This window comes from Ictidomys tridecemlineatus, chromosome 12 (assembly GCF_052094955.1).
Source record: "Ictidomys tridecemlineatus isolate mIctTri1 chromosome 12, mIctTri1.hap1, whole genome shotgun sequence".
Taxonomy (NCBI): domain Eukaryota; kingdom Metazoa; phylum Chordata; class Mammalia; order Rodentia; family Sciuridae; genus Ictidomys; species Ictidomys tridecemlineatus.
The window spans coordinates 110,022,253-110,040,174 of record NC_135488.1 but is presented as its reverse complement, the minus strand read 5'-3'; the positions used below and the strand labels follow the sequence as shown (position 1 = coordinate 110,040,174).

The window sequence follows — 17,922 nt, the reverse complement described above, 5'->3', positions numbered from 1 at the left end:
TTGAACAGGGCTTTTAATTTCCTACTTACTCTTACTACATACTTAAGCTACTTTTAAATCTAGGTACAGACAAGTTTGGATTTGGCTTTGGTGGAACAGGAAAGAAATCCCATAACAAACAGTTTGATAATTATGGAGAGGTAAGTAAGCTATGCTGTTATTGATTTAAGCATAGCATTAGTGAGTTTTGTTGCATGCTTGATTAGTTATAACTGAGGGTATAGAAATTATTCTCAAACTCAAGTATATTTTCTATGTATTTTCCACAGAAATTTCAGATGTGGATTTCAATGAAGATATATTATAAAACTAGATAAATATGTAGTAATTATAATTTTTCTTTCATGCCATTTATTAACCCCTCCAAAATATATAATTTCCTCTTTTTACCCATTCTGTTTTGGCTTTGGCTCTTATATTGTTTCCATTTCTTAGTTTTAGTTACGGTGATTCTAAATATAGTTGTTCTGGTGATCTTAATGTTAGTGAGCCTAAATATGTTGATTTTAAAAGGCTGTCAGGTGAGTCTGCCATTATGTATGTGTAATTCTTTAATAGACATTTTTAATACCATGTAGAAGTTATTTTGAAACACCAACGGGCTTTTGATGCAGCTGTATTTGAACTTTTAATGTCATTTAAGATATTGCTTTCTATTAATAACACTTCACTTTCTGGGTTTCTAGGAATTCACTATGCATGACACCATTGGATGTTACCTAGATATAGATAAAGGACATGTCAAATTCTCCAAAAATGGTAAGCTTTCTGTGTATTTTATTAGCAAAAAGGTGTAATTCAATATTGTGAGGGTTTTTTTTTTTTTTTTTGCCTTAATCTTCTTACCCTGTATTTCAATTCTCTGTCTCTTCCACCCTGTCTTTAATTTGAACAAATATTTATTGAACATAGGCTATGTGTCAGGTCCCCTGGTAAGAACTGGAGATAACTGCAGAAAATGGAATAGACAGACAAGGTTATGTCAGTAGAACTTGCATGTTAGTGAGTAGAGGCAAAGATGTGAGTACTAAGTTAGGTGGTAACAATTCTACAAGGGAGACTATAAAATTGGGGAAAGAAGTAGACAGTGGTAGCAGTCTGAAGATGTGTGCTTTTCTACAGGGTTGACAGAGAAGGTTTTGCTGATGATGTGACATAAGTAGAAGCCAGAGTTGGGTGGTGGGCTCTGCAGATAATCTTTTTTTTCATTTTCTTGAAAATGCATAATTTCATTCTTCTTTTTTTCCCATATTTTTTAGGTTTTAATTTGTTATATATGACAGCAGAATGCATTACAATTCATATTACACACATAGAGCACAATTTTTCATATCTGTGGTTGTACACAAAGTAAAGTCACAGCATTTGTGTCTTTATACAAGTACTTAGGGTAACGATAACCATAACCTCTTCCTCTCCCTTCCCTTTTCTCTTTTGCCCTATCTAGAGTTCATCTAATCCTTCATGTCATCCTTCCACCACCATGACATTATGTATCAGCATCCTTAAATCAGAAAAAACATTTGGTATTTGTTTTTTTGGGATTGGCTGACTTCACTTAGAATTATACTCTCCAGTTCCATCCGTTACCTGCAGATGCCATGATTTTATTTCTTTTAATGCTGAATAATATTCCATTGGTATATATATACCACATTTTCTTTATCTGTTCATCTACTGTAGGGCCTCTAGGTTGGTTCCACAGTTTAGTTATTGTGAATTGTGCTACTATAAACATTGACGTGGCTGTGTCACTGTAGTATGCTGTTTTTAAGTCCTTTGGGTATAAACTGAGGAGTGGGATAGCTGGGTCAAATAGTGTTCTATTCCCAGTTTTCTAAGGATTCTCCATGCTGCTTTTTATATTGGCTGCACCAATTTGCAGTTCCACCCGCAATGTATGAGTGTGCCTTTTTCCCCACATCCTTGCCAACACTTGTTGTTTGTATTTATAATAGCTGCCATTCTTCAGATAATCTTATAAGAGCATTTTAGGTAGAGGAAGCAGACCTGAAAGGCCTTGAGATGGAGTGTGCTTTAGGGACCTAAGAGTGAGGAGACCCATGTGTCTGAGCTTGTAGGAGGTGGTAGAATAGTGAGGGAGGCTATAATACAAACTTTACTTTTTATTTTGAGTGAGAACTTTACTATGGTTTTAGGCATAGGAATGGCATTATCTTTCTTTAGTTTAACAGTATTCTTGCTTCTGTGTTGAAAACAGACTGGGGGATGAGGAGTGGGTTGAGATCACCTAGGGAATAAGGGGAGATAAAGAACAGAAGAGATCTGACGCCTGGGTTCCTGTGGCTAGAAGTATGCATACTGAGGAGAATCCAGCAGAGAGTGAGGAGAGGAAAACCAGGAGGAGCAGAACCAGGGAAACGAAGGTCTTAGGGTCCAGGTGAAGAAAGTGTTTTAAGGAGGAGGGAGCAGTCAGGGTTGGGTCCAGTGCTGCTCAGGGGTCTTGTCTAGAAAGATATGAGGAGTGAGAATTAACTGTTGGATTTGGTGGGGCACATCAGTGCTCTTGACAGTTGTTTTAGATGAGCAAGAAAATGGGTGATGGAGTGGTTGAGCTGATTCGGAGTCAGATCAATAGAAAATGGAAGAAAAGGAAAAAAAAAAAATGGAAACCCAAAAGTTTTACTTCTAAAAAATGAAGGAAAAAGGAAGATAAGTAAAGTGGAAATGGGCTCGAGGGAGAGTTGCTTGTGTTCTAATGTGGAGTATGTTTGTATGCTAAGGAATGTCTAGTGGCAGTGGTCTGATGTAGGGGTAGGGGAGGGACAGTTTAGGAGTAAAGGAGAAAAGCGAAGAGGTTGGCCTGAGGCAGCACAATTTATCCAGGGGTTCCAGGGGGGAAGCATTAATGCAGACACATTTGTAGATTCGGTGGTGTGAATATGTGAAAGTTCTTTTTTCATTGTTTCATTTTCTGTTTTCTTGTTTTTTAATTTTTTTTTCTTAAGGGAAAGATCTTGGTCTGGCATTTGAAGTACCACCACATATGAAAAACCAAGCCCTCTTTCCTGCTTGTGTTTTGAAGGTAATTATTTAGGAAAATTTTGGTATAATTATAATCTGCTTGATATTCGTTATTTTGTATTAAGTTAATTTTTAAAATTTTGTCTTTTATTCAATGCTAGAATGCTGAACTAAAATTTAACTTTGGTGAAGAAGAATTTAAGTTTCCACCAAAAGATGGTTTTGTTGCTCTTTCCAAGGCACCAGATAGTTACGTTGTCAAATCACAGCACACAGGTATTGCATCTGTGCGGGTAAGATTTTCTAGATTGGGGCATTAGTGAAAACTCTAGTAAGTAGGGTTTCTCATAGTGAGTCACATATCCCTTTCTTTCTGTTTACTCTTTCTTTTCTATTTACTCTGTAAAATTCAATTTTAAAACCTAATTCATAAACCCTAGTTTCAGTTTAGGCATTTAGGGCATCTCAGTCATGGTGGTAAATGACAGCTAACATGTGTGGCTTGTGCCATGGTAGAATGTTAAGTGCTTTACATGGGCTATTTGATCTTCACAACAATTCTATAATGTAGAAGTCTTTCCATTTTACGGACAAAGAGCCTGAGGAATAGGGACTTGAAGTAACTTGCCCAAGGTGCCAAGGCAAATAAGTGGTAGAACTAAATTCAAATCCAAGCAATCTGGCTTCAAAGCTTATGCTTTACCCATTGTATTGTAATATGTTTTATTTATTTAAATTAAGAACATTCCCTAGCTAGTTTATCACAAAACAAATAAGTCATTTCACAGACATCAATTACAATCATTGCAAGTAGGTTTAACTTAAAGAAGCCTTATTTCATTTTAGGAATTTTAGCCTTATTGTATCTTGTTTTACTTTCACCTATACTTTTTGATAATTATTATTAAAAATTTTGATGCTGGAATGCTCATCCTCATGTTTTACAAATAATGGTATTTTTAGGCATGATTTAAAAGTGTTCTAATACTTTTTATTCTCCTAAGGTAATGCGCAGGTGACACAAACAAAGTTTCTCCCCAATGCTCCAAAAGCTCTCATCGTTGAACCCTCTCGTGAATTAGCTGAACAAACTTTGAATAATGTCAAGCAGTTTAAGAAATATGTTGATAATCCTAAATTAAGGTAAGTTTTCCTTTTATATTCAACTGCCTGTTATCTTTAGATTGGAAGTGTTTTGGAAGAAGAGTAAAGTAGAATAAAAAGAGGTATATATATATATATATATATAGTATACATGTGAGATGTGAGGTATATAAGTATACTTTGACATACAGTAACAATGTTTGCATATAAAACTTCATACATTTGGTAAGTAATGGGTTTGATTTTTCGTGGTTAATCAAACAATGTTAGAGTGAAAATTAACTTTTTTAAAGGGAGCATTTCATTCAGTGTTAGATTAATTTTATCCCTTCATCTGCATGGAAAGTTACTGCTCTGGTTTCTAGCATGGTTTTGAACTTCTTTCCCATCGTGGTGACTCATTTCTGTTGGGCATTCAGACACAGAGCTCTTTCTGCCATTGGAAGAAGGCCATAAGCTAAGTGATCTCATGGAATTTCTCGCTCAGTAACAATCCCTTTACTCTTAAGAAAGGCATAGCATATAAGTAGACTACTCTCTGTTAATTTGAAACTTGCTTTTTGTTAATCTTAAGAAAGGCATAGCATGTAAGTAGACTACTCTCTGTTAATTTGACACTTTTTGTTAATTTTTCTTTTAATTAATTTTTTCTTGAAACAATCCACACCATAAAATTCACCATTTAAAACTGTACAGTTTAACAGTTTTTAGTATGTTCACAGGATTGTACAACCATCACCACTATCTGAAGTCCAGAAACTGAATTTTTTGACATCATAAGGTTCTGACTTTTTAATAGTGGATTTTTTTTTTTTAATGGGTGGAGGGCATTACCAGGGATTGAACTCAGGGGCACTTGAACTTTGAACCACATTTCCAGCCCTATTTTGTATTTTTTTTAGAGACAGGGTCTCAATGAGTAGCTTAGTGCCTCGCCATTGCTGGGGCTGGCTTTGAACTTGAGATCCTCCTGCTCAGCCTCCCGAGCCGTTGGGATTTAATAGTGTACTTATTGATGAGTTAAGCAAACTGATTGTGATAAATTACATCTGTAATAATAATTCCTAATTTTAGTTTGAGGATTATTACTTATTTGGGAAATATTCAGATATCTACTTTGTGTGAAGTCTTAGGCTAGGGACTAAGGATACAACAAGGAGAATTAATCTGTGCTTTCAGAGAACTAAGTGTGGAGCTGTGGGGTAGTGTGGAGGGAAAACAAAAAATGAGTTTGGTAAATGCTTGAGCGTATGTGAGGGAAAGCCACCCGAGGAGCACACGCACGGCCAGGGCGACTGCTCAGTATGAGACTCAGAGACCTCTTCCTTCGAGTATTTTTGTAAGATTATAAAATGCCAATTGACTTGATTTTATGCTGTTGTTATGTATAAGATATTATGCCTGTGAACAAAGGCTGGGAGGGAAGAAGAATAAAAACAATTCACTGGTGAAGTTGATAAAATTGTGGGTTACCCATTTGGTATTATACAAATGAACCTTTTCCTTCTTTTAAAACCCAGCAGAGATCCTAATATTTCCAGGAAGCCCTCCTGGTTGTCCCAGCCCAGTCCTCTCTCCCTGCTCCTGTGTGACAGGCAACGTCTGCCTCGCTTTCCTCCTATGTGCTATCATGTGTCGGTGTTCCTTGTTTTAAATGTAAAAAACTTTCCTGTTCCTCAGTTTTGCTCTCCTCAAGGCAGTGGTCCTTTTATATTCTTCAACTCTGCAGTGCTGTACATAAGAGCATACATTGTTGTGTATGTGTGTATTTAACTTCTGTGAAGTTTATAAGATAAATATATCAGATTATGAAGGAGGACTTACGTATCGTGGGGCAAGAAAGGATAGCTTTAGGATAATAGTTGAAAACAGAAACTTGGGGGCTCACATACAAATCTATTGGTTCCATCCCCTGGCAGTAATGAATCAGAATTTCTAGGGACTAGGAATTAGAACTGTTTTTTTTTTTTTTTTTTTTAAAGAAAAAGGTGCTTCCAGGTGATTTTTAAGTAGCCAGTCTGCTTTTGGGCATTGCTGGGTTTAGGAAGCATAATGGCTCTGGTGTGATGGTGTTTAAGGAATGTGGCAAGATGGGTTAGGAATTATGTATTTTGTAATGCTTTTTTTTCCCTTTATTTATTTATTTATTTTTATGTGCTGCTGAGGATTGAACCCAGGGCCTCACATATGCTAGCCAAGTGCTCTACCACTGAGCTACAACCCCAGCCCTTGTCTGCTTTATGGTAGATTTTGTGATCTATGTTGCTTAAAATAAAGGTAGGCATCCATAAAGCTGATTTAAAAAAAAAAAAATCTTTAGTTGTAGATGGACACAATACTTTTATTTTATTTGTTTTTTGTGGTGCTGAGGATTGAACCAAATGCCTCATTTGTTCTAAGCAAGCACTGTCCCACTGAGCTATACCCCTAGCCCACACAGAGCTGATTAATTTTTAATTAGTCATATGATCATTAAACTCATTGCTGAAGCATTCGATTTCTTAGTGTTTTCCAGTGTTTTAAAAATGAGTAATCAAAACAATAAAATGAATAAAGAAGATACTTCTGATTGAAAGTTATATAGTTAGCTGGGCATGGTAGTACACCCCTATAATAATACCAGCAACTTAGGAGGCTGAGACAGGAGGATTACAAGTTTGAGGCCAGCCTAAGAATCTTAGTGGGGCCCTCAGCAAGGCACTATCTCAAAATCACAAATAAAGCTGGGCGTGGTGGCATATGCCTGTAATCCAGTGGCTCCAGAGGCTGAGGCAGGAAGATCACAAGTTCATAGCCACCCTCAGCTACATAGGCCCTAAGCAGCTTAGTGAGACCCTGTCTGAAAATTAAAAGAAAAAAAAAAAAGGTTGGAGGTGAGGCTCAGTGGTTAAGTCCTCTGGGTTTAATTCCTGGTACCAAATAAATAAATAAAATAAATTAGGTGCAGAATGTGCTTATTGGCCATTTGTATATTTTGAAGAAATATATGTTCAAATCTTGTCCATTTTTAAATTGGGTTGTCTTTATATTGTTGATTAGTAGGACTTCTTTATAATTTTGATATTCAGTGGTAAAGAAAAAGAAACTTACGTGGCTGCCTCAGGAAGTAATTTTGTCTGCTCTTTATTAAATGATAATTTTTTTTAACTAGCTATTTTGAGATACAATTCACATTTATAATTCACCCTTTACAATGTAAGTTTGTTTTTAGTTTTGACTATATTCACAGACTTGACTGTAATCACTCCCCTGTAACTAATTTTAGGCCATTTTCATCATCCCCAAGAGACACTCTGTGCCCATTGGCAGTCAGTCCCATTTTCCCCTAACCCTCCCATCCCTAGACAACGACAAAGACAATTTTCTCTCTTTGTAGCCTGTTGTAGACATTTTGTATACATGGAATTGTCTGTTCTTTTGTGACTGGCTTTTTTCACTTAGTGTAATATTTCAGGGGTCATCCCTGTGGCAGCATGTATCAGTACGTCATTTTATTGCGGAAAATACTATCAAAGTATCTATTCCAAAGGTGTGGAAGATCCATACTTTCGTTTATCCCTTCATCAGTTGGTAGGCATTTGGACTGTTCGTGACTGTTGGGCTTGGGCTACTACGCTATAAGCATTCATGCACAAGTTTTTGTGTGGACATGTTCTCATTTCCCCTGAATATATAGTCAGGAGTGGAATTGCTAGGTCATGCAGTTGGGAATCAGCATTCTAAAGTGGCTGTCCCACTTTTGTTCTAATAGCAATAAATGAGGGTTCTAATTTCTCTACATCTTCAGCAACATATGGGGTTTATGTTTTTGAGTGTATTTATCCTAGTGAGCAAAAATGTTATCTTCCTTTGGTTTTTATTTGCTCTATCATTATATTAATAATATTGCACATTATTCATGTGTTTATTGCCCATTTGAATATTTTGAGAGAAATATATTTTCAAATCTTATCCATTTTTAAATTAGGTTATCTTTATATTGTTGTGTTGTAGGAGTTCTTTATATAGTTTGGTATTTTATTCAGTATGTTAGATACATGATTTGCAAATATTGTCTCCCTTTCTGTGAATTATCGTTTTCCTCTCTTGATAGTATCCTTTGAAGTTATTAATTTCTCTGAAGTCTAATTTATTTTCTTTTTGTCACTGTTTTGGTGTTTATATGTAAGATAGTGTTTGTCTAAACCAAGGTCATGAAAATTTGCTCTTGTGTTTTCTATGAATCTTATAATTTTAGGTTCTACTTTTGATTTCTGATTCATTCTGAGATAATTTTTGTATGTTATGAAGGAGGGATTTATGATTATTTAGTCTTTTGCATGTGCCCTTTTGTTGAAATGAGAAAAATTTAAACAGCACAAAAGAATATATATGTATTTTTTATTTTTATGTGGTGCTGAGGATTGAACCCAGTGCCTCATACCTGCTAAGCAAGAGCTTTACCACTGAGCTACAACTGCAGCCCACAAAATACTATTTTATAAAAGTTAGTCTTCTTTCACTTCATGCTTGATCTGTAGTTATCCTTACTAGCGGCAAGCTTTTAAAATGGGTTTTTATCTCTTCTTTCAGAAATATTTTCCACATGTAAGAAGTGCACATGTGTATATATAGAAAAAAGTCATAGAAACCACGTTAGAGAAGCTTGAGTCATTCCAATGTAGAAGGATATGGAGATGGGGACCAGTTTTTCTGTGTTCTGAGCTTTCACGCATACTCTTCAGTTGCTTTACTGTGCCTTAGAATTGTGTATGGCTACCAGAAAGGAAGTGCTTTGCTTCTGACCTTATCTGTACTTACTTTATGGTAGATTCTTTTTTTAATGACTTATTCCCACCAAAAAGAAACATGTACAAATCAGTGTAAAGCAGACTTTAATGTTCTTTCTACATTATCATTTGATATTTATTTCAGGGAGCTTCTGATAATTGGAGGTGTTGCAGCACGGGATCAGCTCTCTGTTTTGGATAATGGGGTGAGTTGTGCATATGTATGTATAGAGAGAAAAAGGTCAATAGAAATCAGGTTACAGAAGCTTGAACTATCCTAATTTTTAAAAAGTAGCATTATGTGTTGTCATTTAGCAATATAGGGCAATTAATTAAGAGTCACTCTTTTTTGGGATAATGGGGAAAAAGAACTGGTGTTGAAGATAAAAATGCTAATAAGGTAGATGCAGAGAAGAGTAGAAGCTTTTGCAGTGACCCTTGGGAAGGATAAATAATGTTAAGACAGTCTGTAGTGGTTCCATTGAGGAGAGAAATGAGTTCATCTATGTGGAAGGCTGTGCTCAGGCATGTAATTTTGAAGTACAAAACTAAGATTGTGTGATGATCCCTAGTAGTGTGGAAGAAGTTTGGAAAATTCTTAACTGCTGGTCAATTTTATGAAGGTTAGTATTTTATATATACACCCACATATAATATTGAAACAACTTTTTTTCTTACTAATTTTCCTTTCCAAATATTTAATAATGTAACTTAAACCATCTGATACTATTTCATGACAGGTATGTTACCCTCCAATTCCACTGGTGCCCTTGTCAAACTAAATTTGATACTGAGTAGACTTAGATTTGACCTGGTCTGGTATATTAAGAGCAAGGAGACATATTCTTATACTCATTAGTACTATTCTGAATAGTATTGCTTTGATATATTTTTATTTAGTGTTATATTTTACTTTAGAGGTTTGTAATACAGATTTAATAGGCTTATTCCTAGTTTAAATTTCTTTTAACCCAAACCTAATTTTTTCACAAGATAACTAAATTTCTCATCTCCTATTTTCTAGCTGCAGAACTTTGAGGGAATTAGATCTGCTTTCATTAGGCTTATTTCAAAATTAGATACTAACTGAAGCCAATAGCAAAGTAAAAGCAGAGTTATTCCCTGGCTTTCTTGGCAGAATTTGATTTTATTCTACTTCTTAGGGAATCTGATATGTGCTCCTTCTGCACTTCTTCCATTGTACATTTTCTCTGTTATTTTTCCCCATCCCTCTTTTGGGTCCTATGTTGGGGTACAAGTCAGTTTTGGAGTTACAGAGTAGAATTATTTTAGTTTGTAACTTTTAAAGTTGATATATTGTGTACCATGTGCAGGTGAGGCCACATGGAGTGATTAGTGCTATTGTACAAGTCAAATATTTCTTTCAGACTTTTTTTTTAAACTTGTGGTTGTTTGTATCTGTTTCTGGTCCACTTTACCTGCTGAAATCAAGGAGGGTGGAAACTGAATGGTTCAGTCCTGTACTAAGGAGATGTTACGCAGTGCCCAAATGCTGTTTTGTTCACTGCTACGTACAGACCTCTTGTTATGCTTGGCACATAGTAGGTTGTTAATACATTGAACAGATTTTATTTTTACATTTTCAGATAACATTCTCAAAGTTGAACTGGCTTCTCATTATCATTATAAATGAAACAATGGTTCATAAATATCCATTTCATTTTTCATGAGAATATAAGTTCCTCATACTAGATCACTGAAGTCCCTTCAGGATGGTGCTCTGTTTGTCAAGGGGTGAGATAATGAAGCAATGGGACTGGAGGAATAACTTGGTTAGGAGAAAGCTATGTTTTTATTCTAGGTTGGAGAAAATAATAAAAGAATAGAAGTATTTATGATTTTTCATGTCTATCGATAAATAAGTTTTGAGTTGTCTAATAAATTAAATGATTTTATGTGATAACCTTATTTGTTGGTTCACACAAGTAGATCCACATACACACTTAAAAATACCTAACTATGGGGCTGGGGTTGTAGCTTAGTGGTAGTGTGCTTGCTTAGCATGTATGAGGTACAGGTACTGGGTTTGATCCTCAGCACCACATAAAAATAAAAGTATCGTGTCTGTTTACAACTAAAAAAAATTAAAAAAAAAAAAAAAAACAACTAACCTGTATTGGCTGTTTTTTTAGAAATGAGCCAGGCACTGTGCTAAGTGCCTAACATTTTCTTATTTAGTTCTCACAACAGCACTCTGATATGGTACTCTTCCCCATTTTTACCTATTTGAAAAAGGGCTAATACCAAATATTAAGTAACATGCCCCAAAATGAACAATTCACAGATAGAGCTTCACTCTGAAGCCATGATCCTCATCACTGTCCCTTTGTATTTGTTTCTAAGACAAGTGTTGGAGAATGCAGAGTATTCTGTTACTGGCCTGGAGGTTCCTTGTATTATTCTCTTTTGTGTATGTTTGGAAATCTTTATGATAAATTCAAATTGGCTGTCATTTGAATTTTGAACTTTAGGTTTGAATTCCAGCATGAGTACTTACTAGCTGTGAAATCTAAATGTGTCTGACTTCAGCATTCTAAACTTCAGTGTCCTTATTTAAAAATAGGAATAATAGCTGGGTGCAGTGATGCATTCCTATAATCCCAGTGACTGGGAGGCTAAGGCAGGAGGATTCTAAGTTCAAGGCCAGCCTCAGTAATATAACAAAACTGTCTCAAAATAATATATAAAAAGGGCCAATGATGTAGCTCAGTTGTAGGACATTCCTATGCTCAATCTCCTGTGCCGCAAAGAATAAATGTTAATATTTAATAAGTATAAATTAATATTAATTAATTTTATGTAATGGTCACATGAAATGAAACTTGTAAGACATTAAATGTACAGTGCCTATTCATTATAAGCAAGTGAGAATTAGTAATTATTAGTGTTTTCTTGGACAGTCTGATCACCATTACTGTTAATTATATCCAAGTTTATTGAGCACTTGGCAAACTAAGCATTGAGTGCTTTATGTGTCTTCTCAATTATCACAACCATCTTGCAAAAACAGATGGTATTCGCCCCACTAAAAACTAAGAAAATTGAGGGGCTGGGGCTGGGGCTTAGTGTTAAAGTGCTTGCCTCGCATGTGTGAGGCACTGGATTTGATCCTCAGCACCACCTAAAAATAAATAAAGATACTGTGTGTTCATCTACAACTAAAAAAAAAAAAAAAAATTAAAAAAATAAATACAAAAGTTGATATTAAAAGACACCAGAGAAGTTAAGGTCATATAGCTGAGTATGTTAGAACTAGAACTTGACTCCTGATTTTTTGTTTTGTTTTGTTTTAGTAGTGGTTTTGGTAATACTAGGGATTGAATCCTGGACCTTGTGTATGCTAGATAAGGACTGTCTCCCAGACCCTTGAATACTGGTTTCATTTCAGAATATATGTTAATTTATCTGATTTTTTTAATGCTTAGAAAATACAAATTTTATATATCAGGCTTTTATAGTTAAGGTTGTCTACAATCAGTTGACAAAATCTTCACATTAATTTCCAAATATAATTTTATTATACAGCATTATCTATAGCTCATTTTTTATAAATTGACTGTGACTACTTCAGTATACATGTTTTTGTTGTAAGTAGACAATTATTGGTTGCCATTTTAAAGTTATTCTAATAGTTCTTCAGTTCTCATTAGGCGCTTCTTTTGCTATTTTGCAGGTTGATATTGTTGTAGGCACCCCAGGAAGACTAGATGATTTGGTGTCAACTGGAAAGCTGAACTTATCTCAAGTTAGATTCCTGGTCCTGGATGAAGCTGTATGTTGAAATATAGTCATACTTTCAAAAGAACTTTGCTTATGCTTTTTTAGATAAAATATGTAAAGTGAAAAAACACAATTCAGTCATGAGCTCACTAACTAGAGATAATAATAATTGTTAACAGTTTGGCCTATTTTCATCCATTCTTTATATTGATATAAATACAATTGATACCTTCAACACTCCAGCATATAGGCACAGGCATCTTTCTTGTTAGGATGCCTAAAGCTTAGGAAATAATGCCAAGAGTTAATAAGTAGGATGGCATATTAAAAAGCTTCCACATAGCAAACAAAACAATTAGTTATATGAGGAAAAAGTTACAGAATGGGAGGTAATCTTTGCTAGCTACTTTGCTGACAGATTATTAATGTCTAGAATATGTAAAGAACTCAAAAACCTTTACACCAAAAAATCAAATAACTCAATTAGTAAATAGAATAGATACGTCTCAAAAGAAGAAATACAAATGGCTTGCAAATATATGAAAAAATGTTCAACATCATTAGCAGTTAGGGAAATGCAAATCAAAACTACACTGAGATTTTATCTCACACCATTCAGCATGGTAGTCATCTAGAATACAAGCACTTTTATACTGTTGGTAGGAATATAAATTTGTATAACTACTTATGTAAGTCTGTATGGAAGCTCCTCAAAAGACTAGTCATGAAACCACCTTGCAACCCAGCTATACCACTCTGTGGTATTTGTCCTAAAGAGTTAAAGTGAACATATTACAGTGATATATGCATACCCATGTTTATAGCAGCACAATTCATAATAGCCAAACCATGGAACCCACCTAGGTGTCCATTAACAGATGAATGCATAAATGAAATAGTATATAAACACAATGGAATTTTATTCAGCCATAAAGAAGAATGAAAGTATGTCATTTGCAGGAAAATGGATAGAACTAGAGACCATTATGATAAGGGAAATAAACTAAATTCAGGAGGTCAAGGGTTGTATGTTTTCTCTCATATATGGAAGCTAGAGAGGTAAAAGAAAAAGAAAGGTAAGGGTGGATCTCATGAAGATCAAAGGGAGATCAGTAGAGGAAAGAGACCAAGGGGTGAGAAGTGGGGAGGAAAAGGGGAAGTGTTAAGGAACGATATTGGCCCAATTATATTTTTATATTGAGTGCATGTACGATAAGTAACAACAATTCCATCATTGTGTACAACTGTAATGTACCAATAAAATAATGTAGAAAAAGAAAATTCAGAATATTCTATTAGAAAAAAATACAGTTGACGCTTCATATCTGTACATCCTGTGTCCATTAATTCAACTAATTTTGTGTGAAAAATATTTGAAAATACTGAATAGGTATAATAGACTTTTTTCTTGTCAATGTCCCTAAGTAGTATGGTATAATAACTATGTACATGGCGTTTACATTTCGTTTGTTGTAAGTAATCTGGAAATGTTTAAAGTACAGGGAGAATTGCATAGGTTCTATGCAAATGCTATGCCATTTTATATAAGGGACTAGCATATCCATGAATTTTGCTATCTGATGGGGGTCCTAGCCAAACACCTGTGGATACTGAGTGATGACTGTATTATTTTCAATAGTTGAAATCAAAATTTAAGGAATTTGGGAATTTTTAATTGTATGAATATTTCATGTCATATTTCATGTCATTATTTATAAAAAAAATTGAAGGCTATGTAATGATCTATTATGAAAATACTTCATGGGGCTGGGATTGTGGTAAAGCACTCACCTAGTACACATGAGGCTCTGGTTTTGATCCTCAGCACCACATAAAAATAAGATAAAGGTCATTGTGTACACCTACAACTAAAATAAATATTAAAAAAAAAAAGAAACTACTTCATGGTTTATTAAACCACTTTCATTACTAATTATGTAGGTAGATTTATTATTTACTTCAACTATTTTTTTGTCATAGTTACAAAATGTGGACCATCTGGAAGAACATAAGTGTATTTGAGGCTTTTGAGGCATTCTTCCAAATTATTTTTAGGATAGCTTGAACTAGTTTTCTAACACTGGGGCTTTGCTTTTTATTTTTATTTTTGCAGTGCTGGAAATTGAACTCAGTGCCCTGAGCATGCCAGGCAAGTGCTCTTACCACTAAGCGATACCCCTAGCCCTGGCTTTTTTATTTTTTATATAAAAGTCATAGTCTTAAGGACATGTGTTAGAAGGTATTAACTCTTGTAGTCACTCTAAAATACTAGACTATGGTTTTGGATTGTTTATTGTAGATTTTCATGTGTAAGTAACAAAGAACTTGAAGTTGAATGTATGAATTGTCTGTAAATATCCAATAAAGATAAGCCAGGTGCAGTGATGCATGCCTGTCATTCTCGAGACTCAAGAGGCTAAGGCAGAAGGACTTCACATTTGAAGCCAGCCCCAGCAACTTAGACCTTGTGACAGAATATATAGTGCTGGGGGTGTAGCTCAGTGGTAGAGCACCCCTGGATTCAATTGCCAGTACTGCAGACAATAAAAACAATCACTTGAAAAATAAAGGGATATGTATGTATATGGTTTTATTGCCTTTAAATTTGATATAGAAAAGAAAGGTTTCAGTGTGGATTAAAACTTGTTTTTCTTTGCTTGTCCTGTAGGATGGACTTCTTTCTCAAGGTTATTCTGATTTTATAAATAGAATGCACAGTCAAATTCCTCAGATTACCTCAGATGGAAAAAGACTTCAGGTATGAAATGACTGATACATTTTTTAAATACATGTAGTCAACTGTTAATGAAAAATCAAAATTTTTTTGTTTTAATATTTTCTAATTAACTATTTATAAAACATTTTCTTTGTTATTCGACTAAATAGTATACACAAAGGTAACAGTCTTAAACGCTGCTTTTAGAAATTTGAGGAAATGTCTTAGATGTTACAGAAGACTACAAGTTCAAAAATCCTTACAGAGCATTTTGGGTTTATTTTCCAGATTATTAGTACTGCTTCTTGTTTTAAGGAGAAATAACTTCAGCTATTTAAAAACAATTGCCTCCTTAGAAATTATTTCAGAAAATATTGCTCTTATTTTTCTCATCTTGTTCCCTTTAGAAGCATTTGAGAGGGAGAGGCTCTTGGGGGAGTAGGATAAATAGTAACCTGTGATTCTTGATTTTTAAAACTTTTTATCTTACTTAGTTTTTCTAAGTCCTTGAGGAATTTGTATTTTCTTACTCTTAGGTGATTGTTTGCTCTGCTACTTTGCATTCTTTTGATGTAAAGAAACTCTCTGAGAAAATAATGCATTTTCCCACATGGGTTGATTTAAAAGGAGAAGATTCTGTTCCAGATACTGTACACCATGTTGTTGTCCCAGTGAATCCCAAAACTGACAGACTCTGGGAAAGGCTAGGAAAAAACCACATTAGAGTAAGTACTTTATAATATTAGTATTTGTGTAGAATAAAGCAACTCATAAATTAGTTAGCCTTAGACTCTTTAGTGCTGCTTAAGCCAATCAGATTTTGTACCAAAGAAAAGAGAAGTTCAAGACATTAAGTGTAAACTTTAGGCCTTTGAAAAGGCACTAAATAAATGATAAAGTAATAAATGTCATCCTTTATATTTCTCTGTATATAAAATTACTTTTGTGGGCTGGGATTGTGGCTCAGCGGTAGAGTGCTCGCCTAGCACGGGTGGGACCCGGGTTCGATCCTCAGCACCACATAAAAAATAAAGGCATTGTATTGTGTTCATCTATACCTAAAAAATAAATATTAAAAAAAAAGTAGAGGTAAGACCTTGGTCTTTCCTTTTTAAAAAATTACTTTTGTGATCCACTTCTTTAATAACGTTTTTATAAAAAGTTCACATATACCTAATTTTATCAGTTATATGTAATGACTTCCATTTTTGAAAAATTTTAATAGGACCTTCATTATGTCCTCTTGATATGTCTTATTTTCCTAAAAATCAATTTCATGTGCCCATCTTTTCATTTTCTCTACTGTTATTGTGTTTATCTTGATATAACAAGGACATACTTATTACAAGTGCACAAGAATCTGAAAAACACATTTGTATTTTTATTATTACATTTAAAATTGATTGGCTTAGACCTATAGTTAATGAAGTGTTTTCTGAATCTGAAGAATAATATTGCCTACACAGTATAGAGATGTATGTATGTCTGAGATACAATATAAAGACAAATACAGTTCAGTTCTCCCTTTAAAAAAAAAAACCTGTTCTAAATATTTCCCATCTCTGTTTTTATTCCTTGCTTTTAATAGACTGATGATGTACATGCAAAAGATAATACAAGACCTGGTGCTAACAGTCCAGGTAAGTTGAAAGAATCAATAAAATGTGATAAAACATTTTAAAAATGAATTGGTTTGCTATCAAATTGATATCCTGTCTATTCTTATGAAGGATGTGATGTTACCTACAAAATTAGAACAAGAAATTTAAAAATAAAAGCAACAATATTAATAAAGAAATGGGAAAAAAGCTAATACTAGTCAACTTAGAGAAATATTAATCACTGAATGTGGCTATTAGTCTCCTGGCATCTAAGTCACACATATTTGGATGATAGGATTCCCATCCATCTTAGAAAACCAGCAGGGTTCTCTGGAGATAGATTTTATATTGGCCCAGAAGTTGCAGAAGAAATATCATATCTAGGATACTGGGTAATAAAGATATCTTCAGCTACAACTGTGATAGAAGAATGATCTGATTTTGATTATTTATTAATTGATTGAATTTTTTATGGTAAAGTATACATTATTTAAAATTTACGATTTTAACTATTTTGGGTGCAAGGTTCAGTGAAATTAAGCACATTTATATTGTATAGCCGTCACCACCATCCATCTTGAGAACTTTTCCATATTCCCAAAGTGAAACTCTGTACCCTTTAAATATTATCAGTTTCTAAAAAGCCTAACATTAAATCTCAACTTGATGCAGAGCTGAGACACTTAGTTTTTCATATACTATTTCAAAAATTTATGAAAGCACATCAGGGTATATGGATGGTACTGAAACCTTAAAGAATATCTCAAACCCATGCATACCTGACATCAGGTGTCTGTAGTGGATCATGGCCAGGCATCAGACTGCATTGACTTCTAACTTGAGTTCACTTCCAGGTTTGCAACATATAAAGGTGAATTATCTGAAATTGTGATTAAAGAGAGTTACTTTGAGCTCAGTTTTATGTACAACTCCAAATTTGCATGATATATGCCCAGTTATTCCTGCCTGTTTGCGAGGACCAGTGACACCACTAACATAACATGAT

General features: G+C 34.4%; 1 protein-coding gene and 1 long non-coding RNA gene across 4 annotated transcripts in view; one reads left to right on the top strand and one right to left on the bottom strand.

Moving 5' to 3' along the window:
* Window positions 1-17,922, bottom strand: part of LOC144369450 (uncharacterized) — a 52,428-nt gene that overhangs the window by 15,139 nt on the left and 19,367 nt on the right. For all 3 annotated transcript variants that reach the window (XR_013429230.1, XR_013429232.1, XR_013429231.1), the window contains one exon: window positions 17,696-17,796. This is a non-coding gene — a long non-coding RNA (uncharacterized LOC144369450). The remainder of the gene's footprint in view (window positions 1-17,695; window positions 17,797-17,922) is intronic.
* Ddx1 (DEAD-box helicase 1) overlaps window positions 1-17,922 on the top strand; it is a 36,971-nt gene that overhangs the window by 12,546 nt on the left and 6,503 nt on the right. Inside the window, exons 9-18 of the mRNA XM_078029642.1 lie at window positions 64-140; window positions 687-759; window positions 2,970-3,046; window positions 3,147-3,261; window positions 3,990-4,128; window positions 9,004-9,064; window positions 12,553-12,651; window positions 15,268-15,357; window positions 15,852-16,040; window positions 16,904-16,955. Coding sequence (XP_077885768.1) covers window positions 64-140; window positions 687-759; window positions 2,970-3,046; window positions 3,147-3,261; window positions 3,990-4,128; window positions 9,004-9,064; window positions 12,553-12,651; window positions 15,268-15,357; window positions 15,852-16,040; window positions 16,904-16,955 — 972 coding nt within the window. The remainder of the gene's footprint in view (window positions 1-63; window positions 141-686; window positions 760-2,969; window positions 3,047-3,146; window positions 3,262-3,989; window positions 4,129-9,003; window positions 9,065-12,552; window positions 12,652-15,267; window positions 15,358-15,851; window positions 16,041-16,903; window positions 16,956-17,922) is intronic.